General features: G+C 43.8%; 1 protein-coding gene across 2 annotated transcripts in view; it reads right to left on the bottom strand.

Moving 5' to 3' along the window:
• The window catches only part of itga9 (integrin, alpha 9), a 493,651-nt gene that overhangs the window by 177,728 nt on the left and 295,137 nt on the right, over positions 1–20,786 (bottom strand). For both annotated transcript variants that reach the window (XM_078216645.1, XM_078216646.1), the window contains exon 17: positions 7,945–8,021. In XM_078216645.1, coding sequence (XP_078072771.1) covers positions 7,945–8,021 — 77 coding nt within the window. The remainder of the gene's footprint in view (positions 1–7,944; positions 8,022–20,786) is intronic.

The following is a 20,786-nucleotide window of genomic DNA, read 5'->3' as shown; positions in this document are numbered from 1 at the left end:
TTGCTTGTATATTGCAGATTGGTAATCGACACGCTGTACATGCTTGTACAAAGAATCTTTGTTTGGTGACACGCACTTCTCTGCATAACTTTCAGTCCTGAACATTTGAACTCTGATTTGGATCCAAACTCTACATCCAACCTACACGCAGAGTTCACAATTGCATCCTTTTAGATCTTCATATAGAGACTGCGAAACAACAAATGATGTCCCTAAATTTTCAATGATGCACAGTGCTCTTTTCTGGCATTCATGGCTTTCACCTTCCCCATTGCATACATAGCACTCACTAAATCACATCCTGAAAAACAACGAAAACCAATAGGAGCAGCACACATATCGCTACCAGAGCGATCAAAGAGGTGATGAACATCATTTGTACACATGCTGTTTCCTCTTCCTATGCAAAAATAGAACTTAGCATCAGTTTCCTTGGAGAATGCCAAGCACAATCCAAAGACAGCAGTGTCAGGACTATTTATGACAACATGCTTAGTGGAACGGGCTGAAAATGTACTATGAAGCAGTAGTCATGTATCAGCTGCTGCTTGTTCGTAGAATGCTGCTGGGTTTGGTACCATCTCTAGATCTGTTATGCTGACATTCTGATGAAGAACATGACACTCACTTCCATGTCCAGCAAAGAGTGGTATGTCATTAATGATCTTTCTTGAAGACTTTCACCACCTTTCATGGAGAAACTGGTGTAGATTTTCCTAGTTGCAAAACATAAATTCTATCACAGCTTTGGATTTTCTAGCCAGGAGGGGAAATTTTGTGACTGTGTTCCTCCAACTGGCCTCTGTCTCCTTTCACCATTCTTAATGCCGTTGGTCTTGTACCTGAATGGAATCCTTGATTATTCAACTTTGCTTGGCTCACAAGAACTCACAAATGGGGTGACGTGGTGGCACATTGGGTAGCACTGCTGCCTCACAGTGTTAGAGACCCCAGTTCAATTCCCGGCTTGGGTCACTGTCTGTGTGGAGTCTGCATGTTCTCCCTATGTCTGCGTGGGTTTCCTCCGGGTGCTCTGGTTTCCTCCCACAGTCTGAAAGATGTGCTGGTTAGGTGCATTGTCCATGATAAATTCTCCCTCAGTGTACCCGAACAGGTGCTAGAATGTGACGACTAGGGGATTTTCACAGTAACTTCATTACAGTGTTAATTTAATTGTGACACTAATAAATAAATTTTACTAATTGATCAATGAACTGCCCAGATGTTGATTGTGATGTCATGACTTGAATCAATCCTGTAACATCCCATACCCATGTTGTACTATTTGGGATTACATCTGATAGCTCAAAAAAGTATAAGAGCTTTGCTTTCATTGTGTTGATAAGAAACAATGTTAACATTCCCAATGTATGACTTAGCATCTCATTGCTGTCCACTTTTTTCACTGCTCCAACAATTAATAGTTTAGCAAATAAGTTTCTATCTACTTTCTGAGCAATCTCCCTACCTTTTACTGTGGTTACTGCACATTTTTGTGTGTCCTTAAAAGTCTTCAATGTCATCTTCTTGACAGGATCATGAAAGCTAGCATCTTGGTGCTGTAGTCACTTCTGACAAGGAGTCATGAATGCTTCCTCTCCCTTTTCCTTGGCCTCTGTAATATTCTTCACTGTAAGCCCTGATGTAACTTAGCCTGATGCGATGTGATATAACTGATCTGTCTCCAAGGAGGGATCAAAGGATCAACTGGGCATTAAACATCAATAAAGACCTTCAGGGATAGCCAACTATCTGCAGTATCAGTATACATAAGTGGAAATATGGTTTTTTTTGTGAAGACTTTGTCGACAGCAATTTGCGCAGAATTTCACAGGGAAGAGAAGGAATAAACTAAAAGTGAGTCCTGAACTCACTTTTAGTTTATTCCTTCCTGAGTCCTGAGCTCAGAACTGACGATTCTATCATACTTTCTAAGACAGGTTGATTTTTATTTGTGGAGAAAGGACTCTTTTCAATGACATTATGTTAATTGCTGTTCTGAAAGAGGTCCAGCAGTAAAGAGTTGCCATATCTGTGAAAGAGTGGAACCCTCTTTGTGTGTGCAAACGTGGAGCAGGCACTACAGGAGATGGTGAATAGAGTTAATACTGTCTTCCAAGTCCATAGTTCATGGAATAGAAAAATAATACACACTCTACCTCTACAGCCTCTCTACCACCCTCTCCTCCTTTACAACTATCCTTAAAGCCATATGTTGGTCATTCTTTTGGCCCAGCATTCATTTTTAACTACAATTCCTCAGCATGATGGGATGTTTTTCCATGTAAAATGTGGGATATAAACGTGGGTTGTTAGAGATGTTTGCCAAATCCAATTAAATAAAGAATTAAATTAAACATTTGCTGTTATTATGCATGTCACAAGCATTATGTTCCAAACATGGCAAGCACTTCCATAAACATGGATGTTAGGGAACTTGGGGAATTAAATATTGATGTCTTGAGGAGTGTACATATTACAGAGAAGGAGGTGCTGGAAGTCTTAAAGCGCATCAAGGTAGATAAATCTGTGGGACCTGATGAGGTATATCCCAGGACGTTGTGGGAGGCTAGGGAGGAAATTGCGGGTCCCCTAGCCGAGATATGTGAATCATCGATAGTCACGGGTGAGGTGCCTGAAGATTGGAGAGTGGCAGATGTTGTGCCTTTGCTTAAAAAGGGTTGCAGGGAAAAGCCTGGGAACTACAGGCCAGTTAGCCTCACATCTGTGGTAGGTAAATTGTTGGAAGGTATTTTGAGAGACAGGATCTACAGGCATTTAGTCTGATTAGGGACAGTCGGCTTTGTGAGTGGAAAGTCATATCTCACAAATTTAACTGAGTTTTTTAAAGGGGTAACCAAGAAGGTAGATGAGGGCAGTGCAGTTGATGTTGACAACATGGACTTTAGCAAGGCCTTTGACAAGGTACCGCATGGTAGATGTTGCATAAAGTTAAATCTCACGGGATCCGGGTGAGGAATCTGAATGGATACAAAATTGGCTTCCTGACAGAAGCCAGAGGGTGGTTGTAGAGAGTTGTTTTTCAAACTGGAGACCTGTGACCAGCAGTGTGCCTCAGGGATCAGTGCTGGGCCCAATGTTATTTGTCATTTATATTAATGATTTGGATGAGAATATAGGGGGCATGGTTAGTAAGTTTGCAGATGACACCAAGATTGGTGGCATGGTGGACAGTGAGGAAGGTTATCTCCAATTGCAGCGGGATCTTGATCAATTGGGCCAGTGGGCTGACGAATGGCAGATGGAGTTTAATTTAGACAAATGCGAGGTAATGCATTTTGGTAGGTTGAACCAGGGCAGGACTTACTCAGTTAATGGTAGGGCGTTGGGGAGAGTTACAGAACAAAGAGATCTAGGGGTACATGTTCATAGCTCCTTGAAAGTGGAGTCACAGGTGGACAGAGTGGTGAAGAAGGCATTCGGCATGCTTGGTTTCATCGGGCAGAACATTGAATACAGGAGTTGGGACGTCTTGTTGAAGTTGTACAAGACATTGGTAAGGCCACACTTGGAATACTGTGTGCAATTCTGGTCACCCTATCATAGAAAGGATATTATTAAACAAGAAAGAGTGCAGAAAAGATTTACGAGGATGCTACCGGGACTTGATGGATTGAGTTATAAGGAGAGGCTGAATAGACTAGGACCTTTTTTCTCTGGAGCGTAGGAGGCTGAGGGGTGACCTTATAGAGGTCTATAAAATAATGAGGGGCATAGACAAGGTAGATAGTCAATATCTTTTCCCAAAGGTAGGGGAGTCTAAAACTAGAGGGCATAGGTTTAAGGTGAGAGGGGAGAGATACAAAAGTGTCCAGAGGGGCAATTTTTTCACACAGAGGGTGGTGAGTGTCTGGAACAAGCTGCCAGAGGTAGTAGTAGAGGCGGGTGCAATTTTATCTTTTAAAAAGCATTTAGATAGTTACATGGGTACGATGAGTATAGAGGGATATGGGCCAAATGCGGGCAATTGGGATTAGCTTAGGGGTTTAAAAAAAAAGAAATAAAGGCGGCATGGACAAGTTGGGCCAAAGGGGGTGTTTCCATGCTGTAAACCTCTGTGACTCTAATCACTTTTCATACCAAAACCTCCCATTGCCCGAAATAGTGCAGCTTGAATCTGTATCTACTTAACGTTTGTTTTAGCAATAATCTAAACAGGTTACAGAGTAGGTATGTTGCTCCTGGGCATGGTGTTCCAACTTCTATCTCACTCTCAAGAGAGAGTCTAACACATGACTGACTGATGTCAGTGGGTAAATCATCATCCACGTCATGTATCAGCTTATCCATCCATATCTTAACACTTTATACATTTTCTATTCATTCATATCTTGAAGTTGTTACCAGATGGTCTAAAAATTGATGTACACCAGTGTGAACTGGGTGAAGGTATCAATTCCTGATTTGTAGGTCTCATTTATACTGGATTTCTGCTGCAATAAATACTCCAAAAAAACTAAACAAATAAATGCTAAACAAAAAGGAGGAATCTTTTTTGTTTCAATAAGTTTTAAGTTGTAGTGTCTTGTGTAAGGAGGAGCTCTAAAAATATGTGTTTAAAACAGCAGCAGCCTAGGTTTCTTAACCAAGGCTGAGGAGGCCAGATAACCAGGCAGGCAGCCTGAGCCAACAGCGAGGTTCTGACCTTATCTTGGGGGGGGGGGAAGACTCTCAACCATTATACCAGGGCGAGCAACCAAAATATATAAAAAAGGACGAGCCAATTTCTGACCAGGGCCAGAGCAGCCTAGGCCAATAGCGAGCTTGCCTCAGGTGCAAGGGCTGAGGAGGAGGGGCCAGCAGTCATCAAGGGGAGCAGTGGGGCGACTCAACCAGTATAGTAGCAAGGCTGAGGGGGCTGGTGGACAACAAAGCGAGGGTAAAAGTGCAGTGAGGCCATACAGCAGGTGAAGCAGCCAGTGAGTGAGCCAGCACATTTCCTAAGGTTGCCGTTGAGCAGAGGTGAGGTGTGATGACTGGGAGGCGCTGGTGGTTGCCGAGGGCAACAGCAAGGTGATTCAACCACTTTAGCAGCAGGAAGGAGGGTTGCTGGGCAACAAACCAAAGGTGAAGGCTCGGCAGCCATTGAGTGAGCTAGCACATTTCCTGAGGAAACTAAGCAGAGGTAGCTAAGCAGAGGTGTGGTCTGAGGACCGAGGAGGCACTGGCAGTCATCGAGGGGAGCAGCAGGGTGATTCGACCAGGCCAGTAAGGCTGGGCAATGAGCCGAGGGTCATTGTCTGTGTGGAGGTCAGATTGTCTATCTGGAGGCCAGATAGCCAGGCAGGTAGCCAGTGAACCAGCAGAACAGCAAGTTCTGTTGAGTGAGCAGGGGCAAATTGAACCTTACCTAGGACTGAGGAGGACAGGGCAAGTGAGGGTGAGGCCACGGCCATACTGTAGCCAGGCAGCCAGTGAGCCAACACAACAACAATGTCATCGAGTGATCAGGGGCAACTTGAACCCCAGGGCTGAGGAGAGCAAATAAAGTCTGCTCCTTCAGAAAATTCATTCATTAAAATCAAGAAATATCAGTCAATATGAAGCAACACTATCAATCTGGTAGTAAAAAGTACAGAAAACTGAAGGTGAGGCAAGAGGGGGAAGCTCAGCAAAAAGACAGTTTGTCATTTTACTTTAGAAAGTTTGAAGTGTTGAGCAGTGAACAAACTGTACATTCACCCTCACCCACCAAAGGTATGGGTGAATTATCTGATGACTTCAATTTACGAATTTCCAGATACCACATCACCTGAAAAAGTTGAACAAGAAGTTCAAGAGCAAGAAGAAGTGGCCTCTGAAATGAGGATGGAACTACAAGATACTGCTCAAGCTCATTCTTCTGCAGCTGAAGTGAGGGAAGAAACCTACCCGGACAACATTGCCTTATAGCCAAAAATCTGTTCCATTGGGTATAATTGAATATTATAGACCAGAGAATATTGATAATATGGAAACTTTGCGAAAAGAGTTTGATGTTAGAGGCTGAAAGCAGTTTAGAAGTCTTGATGAGTCCCATTTTCTGAGGGTAAAAAGAAATGGGATGACCGAAAGGAGAAATTGGTTGATTTTTTTCAGGAATCTCTAAGGCAGTCAGTCTACTGTTGTGTTTACAAATTATTCCCTGACCCTAGTAAAGGGAAACACGCATTTGACATCGGGTACTCTAACTGGAGAAATGTTGGAAGAGATCTTGCTAATCATGAAACTTCTAAAGCTCATACTAAAACCATGTGTGCATTCGTTCTAATATGTAAATCATCTAGAAGAATTAATTCTGCGTTATTGGCTCAGTTTGATAAGGAATGTTCTTACTGGAGGAAAGTGCTGAGACGTATTGCTGCCACAGTCAAACTGCTTGCTTCCTTGGGACTTCCTTTAAGAGGACAAGATGAGTCATCAGTGTCAGCTCAAAGAGGTAATTTTTTTAACCTGCCTTGAATATCTCAGTGAATTTGGTGAACTTTTCAAAGAGGATTTGAAAAGCTATCAATATACAGCAGAGTGGCTCAGAAACCCAATTCACTAATGAAGTTAAAGATGCCAAATTCTATTCCATAATAGTTGATTCAACTCCAGGTGTGAGTCACGTGGACCAATTAACACTAATTGTAAGATAAGTGACCAGCGATGGTGAAGTTGTAGAGTGAGTTCTCGGTTTGTCTAGGTACAATCCCACACTTCTGAGTGTCTGGAGATAATAGTTTTGGAATTCACTGCAAATTTAGGTTTGGATATCAAAAACTGTTGCGAGCAGAGCTTCAATGATACTGCAAATATGGCAGGAAAATATTCAGGTCCACAAGCAAAACTGAACAATGCAAGCCCCTGTGTATTATTCATCCCATGTTCCAGTCACTCCTTGAATTTAATCTGCAATGCAGCAGCTGAATCATGTGAGGCAGCCATACATTTTTTGACTTTGTTCAAAACTTGTGTGCCTTTTTTCAGTTTCCACGCATTGGGGAATATAGTCCAATCACGCTTGGAGCAGACACATGGAAATTCTTTACCACCTGACCCCCAAACTTTGTCTGTCATCTACAAAGCACAAGTCACAATGTATGATGGAATATTCTCTACTTGGCTGGACGAGTGCAGCTCTAACAACACTTATCTAGGCAAGTTTAGAGTATTCCATCATACACCATCCAGGACAAAGCAGCCTACTTTACTGACACCTTATCCACTACCGACACACAATGGCAACAGTGTTCACCATCTACAAGATGCTGCTGCAACTCACTAAGGCTCCTTCGCCAGCACCTTCCAAACCCATGGCCACTACCACCTAGAAAGACAGGGGCAGCAGACACATAGGAACACCGTCACCTGCAGGTTCCCCTCCAAACTACTCACCATCCTGATTTGGAAATATATTCCTTCACTGTCACTGGATCAAAATCCTGGAATTATCTCCCCAACAGCACTGTGGGTGTATCTACACTGCATACAGTGGCTCAAGATGTTGGCTCACCACCACCTTTTCAGGGCAATTAGGGATGGGCAATAAAATCCTGGCCTTGCCAGTGACGCCCACATTCCGTGAAATAATTTTTAAAAATACCTACAGGAAGGGCAGTGTAGGTTTCACCCTGGAGCCTTTGAAGAATAATTGTTTATCCATGAATAAATAAGATTGGCCCAAATGACCCTCTTCATCCCGACTTATGTCATGAAGACCATTCTAAATGAAATAAAATCTTGTAGGATTTAGCTCTGATTCACCAAATCACTTTATATTTCATTGTTTAATTCCAAAACTGTAGCCATAGTAAAAATAAACAGCATTATAATTTAGTAACGCTGGAGCAATAAACAGCATACAACTCAATTGAATAAAAAGCTATTTTGGGCAGTTATAGTTCATTTGACATCGTGGGATATGGGAGCTGTGGACAGGATTTTTACCCTACCATATACCTGGAGAGCAGCAGCTTGCCACCAAGTTGTAGATCAGCAGCGCAGTCATCTGATAAGCAGTTTCTTTCAAAAACAGTCTGTAAAATGAAGAAAAACCGAAAGGTCAGTCAGGTTATATATCGAGAGCACTGTTCTGCAATCTCATAGGAGTTGTGCTGAAATGTGAAATGCATCAATAAACCATACTTCCTGATTATATTTTGTGCTTTTGAGGCAGTCACCTCTTTGCCCCACTTTCCTCTCCCTCTCACAACTCAGCTTCTAATGCTGTAGAAGTGTAAAACGTTCCATTTAAATAAAGGCTTTGCCATCTGCAATCAACAATTTCAAACGCATTGACCTGCTAATTAATCATCCTCTTTCAACCAATCCAATATTTTCAATGCTCATCCTTTTCTTTATATCCTCACTGGAATCCTGCCCTGACTATTATTCATTCTAATTATGCATGACCTCATCTAGAATTCCATTTAGAAGAGGCTAAAGAAATATCTAATTTAACAGATTAGAATAGTGGAATTCACAATTATGCATGTACGTGGCATTGCAGCCAGACATTCACTTGATTCCTTTAAAATGAATGTACAAACAGCAGAGCCTGTAGCAAAATAAACTTTCTGGACTGAATATAATCTTGTAAGGTGTTTGATGAGAAGAGTAATCCACTTAACTAGAATGTTCTAGAAATTTTGCAAGCCTCAGTCATCTTACTGAGCAAAATAAGCAATCTTAAAACCAGTACTTTCTTCAGTTCTGGGTTTACAGCAGTCTCATAATTAAAATGAGATGGCCCTTGAAACTTAAACATATAAAAGCTCACTCTTTGCAAAATGTTAACAATGGCTTTTCATGCTTGTTGCAACTAACACAAAACATGTAACAACTCTGATATATCTGAACAAGGTGAGGCTTTCATTTTAGATATTCTGAAATTATGGGTGGAATTTTAACCCGTCAGGGTAGATAGATTTCTGTGCAAAAGATAGGTTAAAACATCTGAAACTGTCAGTGCGTTGGGAAATTGGCAGGACCTGTCAGGAAGTTGGCAGGACCCATCAACTTCCACCTTAAACTCACATACGCTCATCAGTGTGCAGGATACCACCGCGGGACTGGCAGCTCTGCCATTTAAATGTATCAGTTAATCAGCTGCTGTTTTAACACAGGATTCTGACTTTAACTCTGTGCATGTGGGTTTCCTGGGCTTCATGGAACTTGCCAGGGAAAACAAGGTGAAAGAACAGTTGGAATGAATGGGGTTGAGAAAGCAAATAGGCATGAAATCTTTAAATATTGAGATGTGCCACCTACTTCCTTGCTGAGGAATTGCTGTGAAAGGCTTTTGCTCACAGAATTTGTTCTGAGTGTGTTTTCACTGCATTGAATGTCATTTCCAATGCTTTGAGGTCATTTCACTACCTTGAACCAAGTGGGCACGCGTTGCCAGTGGAGACTAGGACACTATTGCGCTTACTTTCTTTGCCTCCTTCAGCTCCTCTATTTGTTGAATCTGACGACCTGTTGCACAGAAGTGCATTTCATAGGTGATGATGCCATATTTACCAAGGTGGACTTCTCTATGGATTACTATGGACAGGAGAGAGATGATAAATAGATCTCCTTTTCCCTCACCTCTCAACTAACCGCAACAAGATATGTTTTAAAGAAGAAATGTAACTTTTAAAGTTACATTTTCTCAACACCCGAAATGTAAATGCAATTGCATCCACTCATTCATAAGAAAAGGTGGTTTAAAAAGATGCAACATGCACTTAGATCTCTGAAACTGTCCACAAAGTCAATGTTACTGTCAGTTGTTGAGCTGGTAGTTGGAAACGTTGCAGGCTGAGGATTGTCTCTTGGCTCACTGAAAACAATCGAGTGTTTCGAGTCCAGATGACCTGTTTTGACAAAGGGGCATCTGGACTCAAAACGTCAGCTCTTTTCTCTCCTTACAGATGCTGCCAGACCTGCTGAGATTTTCCAGCATTTTCTCTTTTGGTCCCCTGACCCTTGGAGTCCATCCTGTCAAGGGAAGTTGTCCATTTTCATTCTGCTTTTAAAAGTAAAGTAAAAGTAAAGTTCCGTCTTCTACATAAATCCATGGGCATATTATGTGGGCGTAACATGATATGCAGGCACTCAAACTGCCCTGCTGGTTCCAACAGATCCAGGGAATCGTGAATTTAACACATGTGGTAATCAAGGACCCCACTCCTCAGATCAACCAGGAATCTCCATTGACTGAAAAGGATTCAACTGGTCCATAACCATGGAAAGATTATCAGTCATTTCTGTGCAAGATTCCGAGGGAATTGTGTGTTGCATTCAACCTCACTAATCACATCTCCTTCAAAGCAGAGTTAGCGGATGGCTCCTTGGAGACAAAGGCTATCCTCTAAGGATGTGGCTGATGACACTTGAACAGTGCCCAATTACCGATGCCAGGAATGGTAGAACAGAAGCTATATGAGAACCAGAGTTGTTTTGAGCAAACAATGAGGATGCGAAAGAGATTCTGAAGAATGTTTTGAAAAAGAGACAGACAGACCTGAAACATGAACACTGTTTCTCTCTCCACAGATGCTGCCAGACTTGCTGAGGTTTTCCAGCATTTTCTGTTTCTATTTCAGATTTCCAGCATCCGCGCTATTTTGCTTTTATATTATTATGCTCAAGATATAGTTCAGCTCTGCCTCTGCCAAAATACATGTTTGAATTCTCATCCTCACAGGGTCCCTTTAAATAGCAAAGTTGAAGGAGACTGATGTGGGTTGTCATCACCCACCCACTCTAATTGGTCAGCAAATCTGGAAGTCAGATACAAATGTGATGGCTATGTCAACAAACCACTGACAAGTGCGCTGCTGAAAGCTCTGGGTTTGTGACACATTGCCAGGTTCTACTTCTGTTGCCCTGTAAATGTTAAAATTCAGCCATATACATTTAAACCTCCATCTGGATCATTTCAAGACCTCACATTGTCAGATATTGGGTGTTCCCTGTTACAGTGGCTTTTCACAGTAAGAAGTCTCACAACACCAGGTTAAAGTCCAACAGGTTTATTTGGTAGCAAAAGCCACTAGCTTTCGGAGCGCTGCTCCTTCATCAAGTGAGTGGGAGTCTGTTCACAAACAGGGCATATAAAGACACAAACTCAATTTACAAAATAATGGTTGGAATGCGAGTCTTTACAGGTAATCAAATCTTAAAAGGTACAGACAATGTGAGTGGAGAGAGGGTTAAGCACAGGTTAAAGAGATGTGTATTGTCTCCAGCCAGGACAGTTAGTGAGATTTTGCAAGCCCAGGCAAGTCGTGGGGGTTACAAATAGTGTGACATGAACCCAAGATCCCAGTTGAGGCCGTCCTCATGTGTGAGGAACTTGGCTATCAGTCTCTGCTCAGTGACTCTGCGTTGTCATGTGTCGTGAAGGCCGCCTTGGAGAACGCTTACCCAAAGATCAGAGGCCGAATGCCCAAGACCGCTGAAGTGTTCCCCAACAGGAAGAGAACACTCTTGCCCGGTGATTGTCGAGTGGTGTTCATTCATCCGTTGGCATAGCGTCTGCATGGTCTCCCCAATGTACCATGCCTCGGGACATCCTTTCCTGAAGCGTATCCGGTAGACAACGTTGGCCGAGTTACAATTGTGTGTACCGTGTACCTGGTGGATGGTGTTCTCATGTGAGATGATGGCATCCGTGTCGATGATCCGGCACATTTTGCAGAGGTTGCTGTGGCAGGGTTGTGTGATGTCGTGGTCACTGTTCTCCTGAAGGCTGGGTAGTTTGCTGCGGACAATTGTCTGTTTGAGGTTGTGCGGTTGTTTGAAGGCAAGAAGTGGGGGTATGGGGATGGCCTTGGCGAGATGTTTGTCTTCATCAATGACATATTGAAGGCTCCGGAGAAGATGTCGTAGCTTCTCCGCTCTGGGGAAGTACTGGACGACAAAGGGTACTCTGTCCGCCGCGTCCCGTGTTTGTCTTCTGAGGAGTTCGGTGCAGTTTTTCACTGTGGCGCATCAGAACTGTCCATCGATGAGTCGAGCGCCATATCCTGTTCTTATGAGGGCATCTTTCAGCGTCTGGAGATGTCTGTTGCGATCCTCCTCATCTGAGCAGATCCTGTGTATTCAGAGGGCTTGTCCATAGGGGATGGCTTCTTTAAACGTGTTTAGGGTGGAAGCTGGAGAAGTGGAGCATCGTGAGGTTATCCGTGGGCTTGCAGTACAGTGAAGTGCTGAGGTGACCGTCCTTGATGGAGATGCATGTGTCCAAGAATGCAATCGATTCCGGAGAGTAGTCCATGGTGAGTCTGATGGTGGGATGGAACTTGTTGATGTCATCATATAGTTGTTTCAGTGATTGTTCACCATGAGTCCAAAGGAAGAAAATGTCATCGATGTATCTAGTGTATAGCATCGGTTGAAGGTCCTGTGCGGTGAAGAAGTCTTGTTCGAACCTGTGCATGAAGATGTTGGCATATTGAGGTGCAAATTTGGTCCCCATGGCTGTTCCATGAGTCTGGGTGAAGAATTGGTTGTTGAAGGTGAAGACATTGTGGTCCAGGTTGAAGCGGATGAGTTGTAAAATTGCATCTGGAGATTGGCAGTTGTCGGCGTTGAGTATTGAGTACTGAGGCAGTTGCAGCAATGCCATCATCGTGGGGGACGCTGGTGTAGAGTGTCAAGACATCCATTGTGACGAGGAGTGCTCCTGGTTCAACTGCTCCATGTGTGCCGAGTTTCTGTAGGAAGTCCGTAGTGTCGCGACAAAAGCTGTGGATTCTTTGTACAATGGGTTTCAGGATGCCCTCGAAGTAGCCGGAGAGGTTCTCGCACAGGGTCCCATTGCCCGATACAATGTGACGGCCGGGTGTGTTTGCCTTGTGTATCTTCGGGAGGCAGTAGAGATCTCCAATGCGGGGAGTACGTGGGATGAGAGCACGGAGGGTGCTCTGAAGGTCCGGATCAAAGGTCTTGATCAGAGTGTTGAGTTGACGGGTGTGTTCTTTGGTCAGATCTGTGGGTAACTGTCTGTAGTGTTCCTTGTTGTTCAGTTGTCGGTACACTTCTTTGCAGTAATCCGTTCTGTTCAGTATGACGATGGCCCCTCTTTTGGCTGCTGGTTTGATGACAATGTTGTGGTTGGTCTTGAGAGCGTGGATGGCGTTGCGTTGTGCTTGGGTGATGTTCGGGGCTGTCTTGTGAGTGCGGCAGATGAATCTGGCATTGACGCACCTCCTGATGGCTTGGGCATACATGTCAAGTCGAGGGTAGCAGCCTTCCGGAGGAGTCCAATTCGACTCTTTCCTCTTCGGTTGCTGCACCGCGGATCTCTCTGTCGGCTGTTCCAGTTCATTGGCTGTCTCATTGTGTTCACTGTTGGCCTCTTGGGGTTTGTGGAAGAACTCCCGCAGCCTCATTCGCTTGATGAATCCCTCTGCGAGACTGATGGGGGCTATTTTGGTGGTGGGGCAGAAATTGAGCCCTCGGCTGAGAACTTCGATTTCATCTGGTTGAAGTGTGTAGTCCAATAAGTTGACAATGGACTTCCCTGCAGTGGTACTGTTTTCTACTGTGGTACCGGGGGAGGCTTGGTTGCTGCTGGTGGTGATGCCCAGTTTCTCAAGTTTTCTGTTCTTGGTGTGCATGTAGATGGCGTAGTTCCTTTGTCTCATCTGCTTGGCAGAGTTTCGCAGCTGGTCTGCGTCCTGAGCCCAAGTTGAGAATATGGGCTCTATCTTGGTTTCCAGGATGCGGCGTTTGCTGTAGAACTGGTGTATGAGGTGACTGAGGAGTGTGAGAGAGGTGCGACGGCAAAGTCTCTCAGCGTAGTCTGTGTTATAGGTTGACCTGAGTGGGTTCGTGATCTGTAGTCCTTTCGGTATCTTGTCTGCTTTCTTGCATCTTTGTAGAAACTTGATGTCTGTGTTGATATGCGCGATCTTCTTGGAGATGCTCCCCACTTGGAGCCGGCAGTTTGCAGTGTCGATGGTAGCCATGATGTGCTTTTCAGTGGCTTTTCCCAGTTCTTGCTAGGGCCATTAGGTGGAGCAACACACCCTGGCATCTGCTGTGAAAACAAAACTGGCTGAATGAAGCAGCAGGAAGGTGATTGGAAGAGCCAGCCTTGAAGAAAGCTGTTGAAAATCTGCACAGTTTAGCAAGGACTGAAGGAAGCATTGGAACAGCTGATGTCTGGGCCAATCTGAAAGGAAACACTGGAAAAGTCCACCATCTGCCCAAGCCTAAAGAAAGCTGTGGAAAAGCTAAGAGCCATCTGTGGAAATGCTCACAAATGATGAGATCATACAGTACTTCAGGCAAAAAATGTTGTTTCCAAACTGCTTCAAAAACATTCTCAGTGTAAAAGTACGACTTCTCACATTCTGGCTAAATATACCACATAAAAAAAAGTCATTAATAACATCATGTTTGAAATAATATGACCAGTCGGCAAGACTGGATAAAAATGTTACAGCAGAAACTTCATCTGGGACATATTTCATATAAATTTTATTTGTTTATGTTTGACTGAGCCAAATCTTGTTGGCCTTTTTCACATAGATTATTTTTTTCTTTCAAAACATTTTTACCATAACAAACCAACGTGACAGCATATTTACAATTGGTCATCAAAAATCCAGAGGAATTAACATGGGAAGAATTCTTGTCAGGAACTCAGCAGGATACTGGAGTTATCACTGCCCACTGTTTGAGCTCATTATCCTTATCAGGGGCAAGAGCTGGCAAACAGAATGTTGATTTAACTTACTAAAGGCTAGAAAGATCTTTTCAGTTTTCAAACAAAATAGATTATCATTACATCACAGAAGGAGGCCATTTGGTCCAATGAGTCAAATCACTGTGGAGCAATCCAATCATCCCCAATCCAATCATCCCCTCGTTCGATAAGGTCCCCCATGCAAGACTTCTTGAGAAAGTGAGAGGGCATGGGATCCAAGGGGCTGTTGCCTTGTGGATCCAGAACTGGCTTGCCTGCAGAAGGCAGAGAGTGGCTGTGGAGGGGTCTTTCTCTGCATGGAGGTCAGTGACCAGTGGAGTGCCCCAGGGATCTGTTCTGGGACCCTTGCTGTTTGTCATTTTCATAAATGACCTGGATGAGGAAGTGGAGGGATGGGTTGGTAAGTTTGCTGACGACACCAAGGTAGGTGGTGTTGTGGATAGTTTGGAGGGATGTCAGAAGTTGCAGCGAGACATAGATAGAATGCAAGACTGGGCGGAGAAGTGGCAGATGGACTTCAACCCGGATAAGTGTGTGGTGATCCATTTTGGCAGATCCAATGGGATGAAGCAGCAGTATAATATGAAGGGTACCATTCTTAGCAGTGTAGAGGATCAGAAGGACCTTGGGGTCCGGGTCCATAGGACTCTTAAATCGGCCTCGCAGGTGGAGGATGCGGTCAAGAAGGCGTACGGCGTACTGGCCTTCATTAATCGAGGGATTGAGTTTAGGAGTCGGGAGATAATGCTGCAGCTTTATAGGACCCTGGTTAGACCCCACTTGGAGTACTGCGCGCAGTTCTGGTCACCTCATTACAGGAAAGATGTTGAAGCCATTGAAAGGGTGCAGAGGAGATTTACAAGGATGTTGCCTGGATTGGGGGGGCATGCCTTGTGAGGATAGGTTGAGGGAGCTTGGTCTCTTCTCCCTGGAGAGACGAAGGATGAGAGGTGACCTGATAGAGGTTTACAAGATGTTGAGAGGTCTGGATAGGGTAGACTCTCAGAGGCTATTTCCAAGGGCTGAAATGGTTGCTACGAGAGGACACAGGTTTAAGGTGCTGGGGGGTAGGTACAGAGGAGATGTCAGGGGTAAGTTTTTCACTCAGAGGGTGGTGGGTGAGTGGAATCGGCTGACGTCGGTGGTGGTGGAGGCAAACTCGTTGGGGTCTTTTAAGAGACTTCTGGATGAGTACATGGGATTTAATGGGATTGAGGGCTATAGATAGGCCTAGAGGTGGGGATGTGATCGGCGCAACTTGTGGGCCGAAGGGCCTGTTTGTGCTGTGGCTTTCTATGTTCTATGTTCTATTTCTCTGCTCTAACCCCAAGAGTAAGTTTACTCTTCTCAAGTGCCCATCTAATTTCCTTTGAAATCATTCATCATCTCTGCTTCCTTAATAAGTAGAGAGTTCCAAGCCATCACCACTTGAGGCATTAAAAAAGGTTCTTCCTCACATCCCCCTGCAGCTCTTGCTCAAAACCTTCAATCTGTGCCACCTAGCACACTACCTACCTCCACCATATCACCTTATCCACTTACCACACTACCCACCTGCTACCTTGCGCACTTATCCTACTATCCTACCAGCAGCTAGTGCCGTGAAAAGGGAACATGACTTCTGTGCTGATTCTCTTCACTGCTGGTTGGCACAGTGGTTAGCACTGCTGCCTCACAGTGCCAGAGACCTGGGTTCAAATCCGGCCTTGGGTGACGGTGGAGATTTTATGTTCTCCCTGTGTCTGCATGGGTTTCCCCAGGTGCTCTGGTTTCATCCCACATTCCAAAGATATGAAGGTTACGTGGATTGGCCATGGCAAATGCTTGGGTTCTGAGGACAGGGTGGAAAGAAGAGTCTAGGTGGGATTCTCTTTCAGAGACCTGGTGCAAAATGGCTTCTTTCTGCACTGTAGAGATTCTCTGCTCTCAGTGTGGATTCTTGTACTGGGAGAGTTCTTCTGCATCACGAATCTAGAGTCTGGCCTTTTTAAACATAGTAAGAGTTTTAACAACACCAGGTTAAAGTCCAACAGGTTTATTTGGTAGCAAACACCATTAGCTTTCGGAGCGCTGCTCCTTCGTCAGATGGAGTGGAAATGTGCTCTCAAACAGGGCACAGAGACACAAAAATCAAGTTACAGAATACTGATTAGAATGCGAATCCCTACAGCCAGCCAGATCTTAAAGATGCAGACAATGTGGGTGGAGGGAGCATTAAGCACAGGTTAAAGAGATGTGTATTGTCTCCAGACAGGGCAGCCTGCAAGTCCAGGAGACAAGCTGTGGGGGTTACTGATAATGTGACATAAATCCAACATCCCGGTTTAGGCCGTCCTCATGTGTGCGGAACTTGGCTATCAGTTTCTGCTCAGTGACTCTGCGCTGTTGTGTGTCGTGAAGGCCGCCTTGGAGAACCTGGAGAACCTTGGAGAACTTTTTAAACATACCCAGATAGGCAGGTAATTTTCGGTCTGATCAGTATTTGATGCAGCAGTTTCAACGCTGACTGGAAGATTTGATGTGGAGATGCCAGCGTTGGACTGGGGTAAAAGATTTGGAAGACTGGAAGATTTGAGCCATTGTTTCTAAAGTGTTACCCACCATAGATGTTTATATGACTGGCCTATAGTTGCTGGGAGTGTCTTTATAATCTATTTTGAATGAGGGTGTTACATTTGTCACTCTCCAATCCACTGATACCTCTCCCATATCTCAGGAAGATGGTCATGGAAAGCCCTTCCGCTATCTCCACTATTACTACCTTTTAGCAACCTGGTATGCAAGTCATTCAAACCCGGTGATGTATCCTACTCTTAGCATAACAGTCTTTCCAGGACATCCATCCAATCAATTTTCACATCATTCATTAATCTAAAGTTTATTTATTAGTCACAAGTAGGCTTACATGAACACTGCAATGAAGTTAGTGTGAAAATCCCATAGTCGCCACACTCTGGTGCCTGTTTGGGTACACTGAGGGAGAATTTAGCATGGCCAACGCACCTAACCAGCACGTCTTTCGGACTGTGGGGGGAAACCGGAGCACCCGAAGAAAACCCACGCAGACACAGAGAGAACATGCAGACTCCGCACAGTGACCCAAGCCAGGAATCCGCTGTGAGGCAGCAGTGCCACTGTGCCACCATGCCTGCCTTAACTAAAACAGAATGCCCTGGAATGGAGGATGGTGTGAAGTTGTACTGAACTCACCAGCGACAGGCCCATGTGACTCCGTTGACATGGGATCAGAGAAAACAGGTTTAGCTCTATTGAAAATCAGGTGCAAGTTTTACCACCTGGACACAAAGGGAGATGCAATTGGCCTTGCTACTTGCTGACACACATTCCCAGAGACAGGCAGATTCAAAGCAGCAGCTGTCATGAAAAACAAAAGAGCTACTTTTGAGTTAATCGCCAAGCGAAATATTCAAAGGAACAAAGCTTGTTGTGGGGAGCTGAGGATGAAAGATTCACTAACATGTGCCTGCTGCTCAAAGTCCTTTCAAATGCGCTCCAAAGACTGAGTGAAGGGAGCTTTGCTTAAAAGGGCATTGGAAGATTCACCCTGGCAGGCAGGAAGGAGGGAAGTTGCTGAATCACCTGGGGCAATTGGGACTTTAAATACAAGACTTTGGGCGGCACAGTGGTTAGCACTGCTGCCTCACAGCGCCAGGGACTCGGGTTCAATTCTGGCCTCAGGTCACTGTCTGTGTGAAGTTTGCACATTCTCCCCGTGTCTGCGTGGGTTTCCTCCGGGTGCTCCGGTTTCCTCCCCACACTCCAAAGATGTGCAGGTTAGGTTGATTGCTAAATTGACCCTAATGTCAGGGGGATTAGCAGGGTAAATATGTGGGGTTATGGGAATAGGGCCTGGGTGGGATTGTGTTCGGTGCGGACTCAATGGATCGAATGGCCTCCTTCTGCACTGTAGGGATTCTATGATTCTATGACCACATATCTGTTGAGAATATGTCATAACATAAAACATGGAGTTTTTAGTTGGGTTAAGAAATTACTGCAGAACAACTTTTTTCAGGTTTAGTGTATTGCAAACTAAGTAATATTTACTTAATACTGATTTTAGTTTGTTACAGTCTTAAAATGAGAAATCTTGTTATATGATATCTTTGCATTGATCACTGGGATATTTCTATCTCTTTTTTGAAAGTTATCCGTTTCTATGGGCATCGTAGAACCTGCTTGAATGATTCCTGGAATACCGTCTCTAAGATCTGCAAGATCCCTCAGGGTAATCACATGCAATTCCTTCCATGGGTTACAACATAATGTGTAGTTCTCACTGTGATATTTGAATTATCTCACATGGTGGACTGAATGCAACCATTTTGAAGTCCAAAGGTCATTCAAAGAAGAATGCTTTAGTGCTCTTCCATCTTTGATGGCAGACGTGTTGTCCTATTGATAAAGTCCTATCTTTGCCCTGAAGGTTAACTCATTAATATCTTTATACATTTTCTTATGCACGAGTATTGCTGATATGTATGAGCCTCAGCAAGTCTGTCCAATTTATTGTACTCAACTCTAGAAGTCAGTGATTATAACGAAACTCTCAAAGGCATCATGAAATTTCATCAAATGATTCCCCCCTCTGGCAACATCTACAGCTCTCTCCCCAGGGTAACTCTAACTATTCCATCTACTAACTTTGGCCTGCCATGTCACAATCAGTAGCATTGCATTCAAGCATTGTGGGTTCAAACCCCATTCCAGGACTTGAGATCATCTAAGGAGTGCTGCACTGACAGATTAATACAGCAACCTATGATCAGGAATAAGTAATTCAGCCCCTCGAGCCTGTTTCACCATTCAAGTAAATCATAGTTGAACTGTATCTCATTTCTGTCTACCCACCTTGGTTTTGTATTCCTAAATATTTTTTCCAACAAAAATCTATCAAATTTAGTTTTGAAATTTTCAACTGACCAAACTTCAAGAGCTCTTTGAAGGACAGAATTCCAGATTGCACTACCTTTTGTGATTCCTACCATCACCCCTAACCTACTAGCTCTATTTTAGTTAAACATCAAGCCGAGGCTCTAGTCGGTTGTGCAAGAGCAGACAGGTTTCCCAGTATCCTAGTGAGGGCTGCCAATCCTCATGGTTTGTTGGGGGAGTCTCCTTCAATTGAAGATTGCTCTGCCTGGGTACTGCTGCCAACAACCCAGGAGAAAAATGGTTCATGGAACGTCATGTGTCTCTGCGAACTTAATTTGTAATTTCCATGTGTGCTATCATACCTGATGGTGCTCGAAGAGCCTGTCCAATTATCTCAGCAGATCAGAATTGATCCAGAATGGTTACGTAGCTTTTCCTGCTCTGCAACTTGGTTATGCTGTGGAGTAGGGCTGGATACATGTGTCCAGACTGCAGGAAAGTCAAGTAGGCATACTGGAAATTTAATCAGCCAGCATCATCGCTGGTGTATTTCTTGTTTAATGTTCAATTGTTTTGTGTCCAATTATGTAAGTCTGCCACTATTGATGCTCACTGTGCTTATCTGGTTAAGCCTGAATGTGGACTCAGAAACAAGTAAACAAACTGTACAAAGTACTAGAAGCCAGAGCTGAAGTATGAATTGGACATGTTACAGCAGAGTGTTATACACATAGAAACTAGTGTCATCACTGCATAGATCTGAGAAATAAAATGTACAACAAAGTGATGACGAGGAAGATGAAAAAAGTTCCAATTCACCGACTCCTGCACTTTTCAATTCTTCACAACAGAAAATAACCTTTAACTCATCCACAACTGGCACTCAATAATCCAATTGATGTCACCCTTTCAAAATTACTGTGTCATTAATAATGCTAGCTAACATTTAACTGGTCAAACAACTTCCTGGAGCCAAATATAATCCTCAACTGAAAAATTAATTTAGCTTAGGAGAGGAAATATATAATGGATACTGTAATTATTATCTAAATATATTGTAAATAAGATAAATGAAATATCCTATAAATATAAAACAACCTGATGAAGGCCATTATCCAGCTTGTACACAATAACTTAACCACATTGTTATCTTTTCTCTGTTGTAAAAGGAACTCAGAAGTTCTCAATTCAATTGAAG

Source organism: Mustelus asterias, chromosome 7, assembly GCF_964213995.1.
Source record: "Mustelus asterias chromosome 7, sMusAst1.hap1.1, whole genome shotgun sequence".
Lineage (NCBI taxonomy): Eukaryota > Metazoa > Chordata > Chondrichthyes > Carcharhiniformes > Triakidae > Mustelus > Mustelus asterias.
This window is presented reverse-complemented; position numbering and strand designations above follow the sequence as displayed.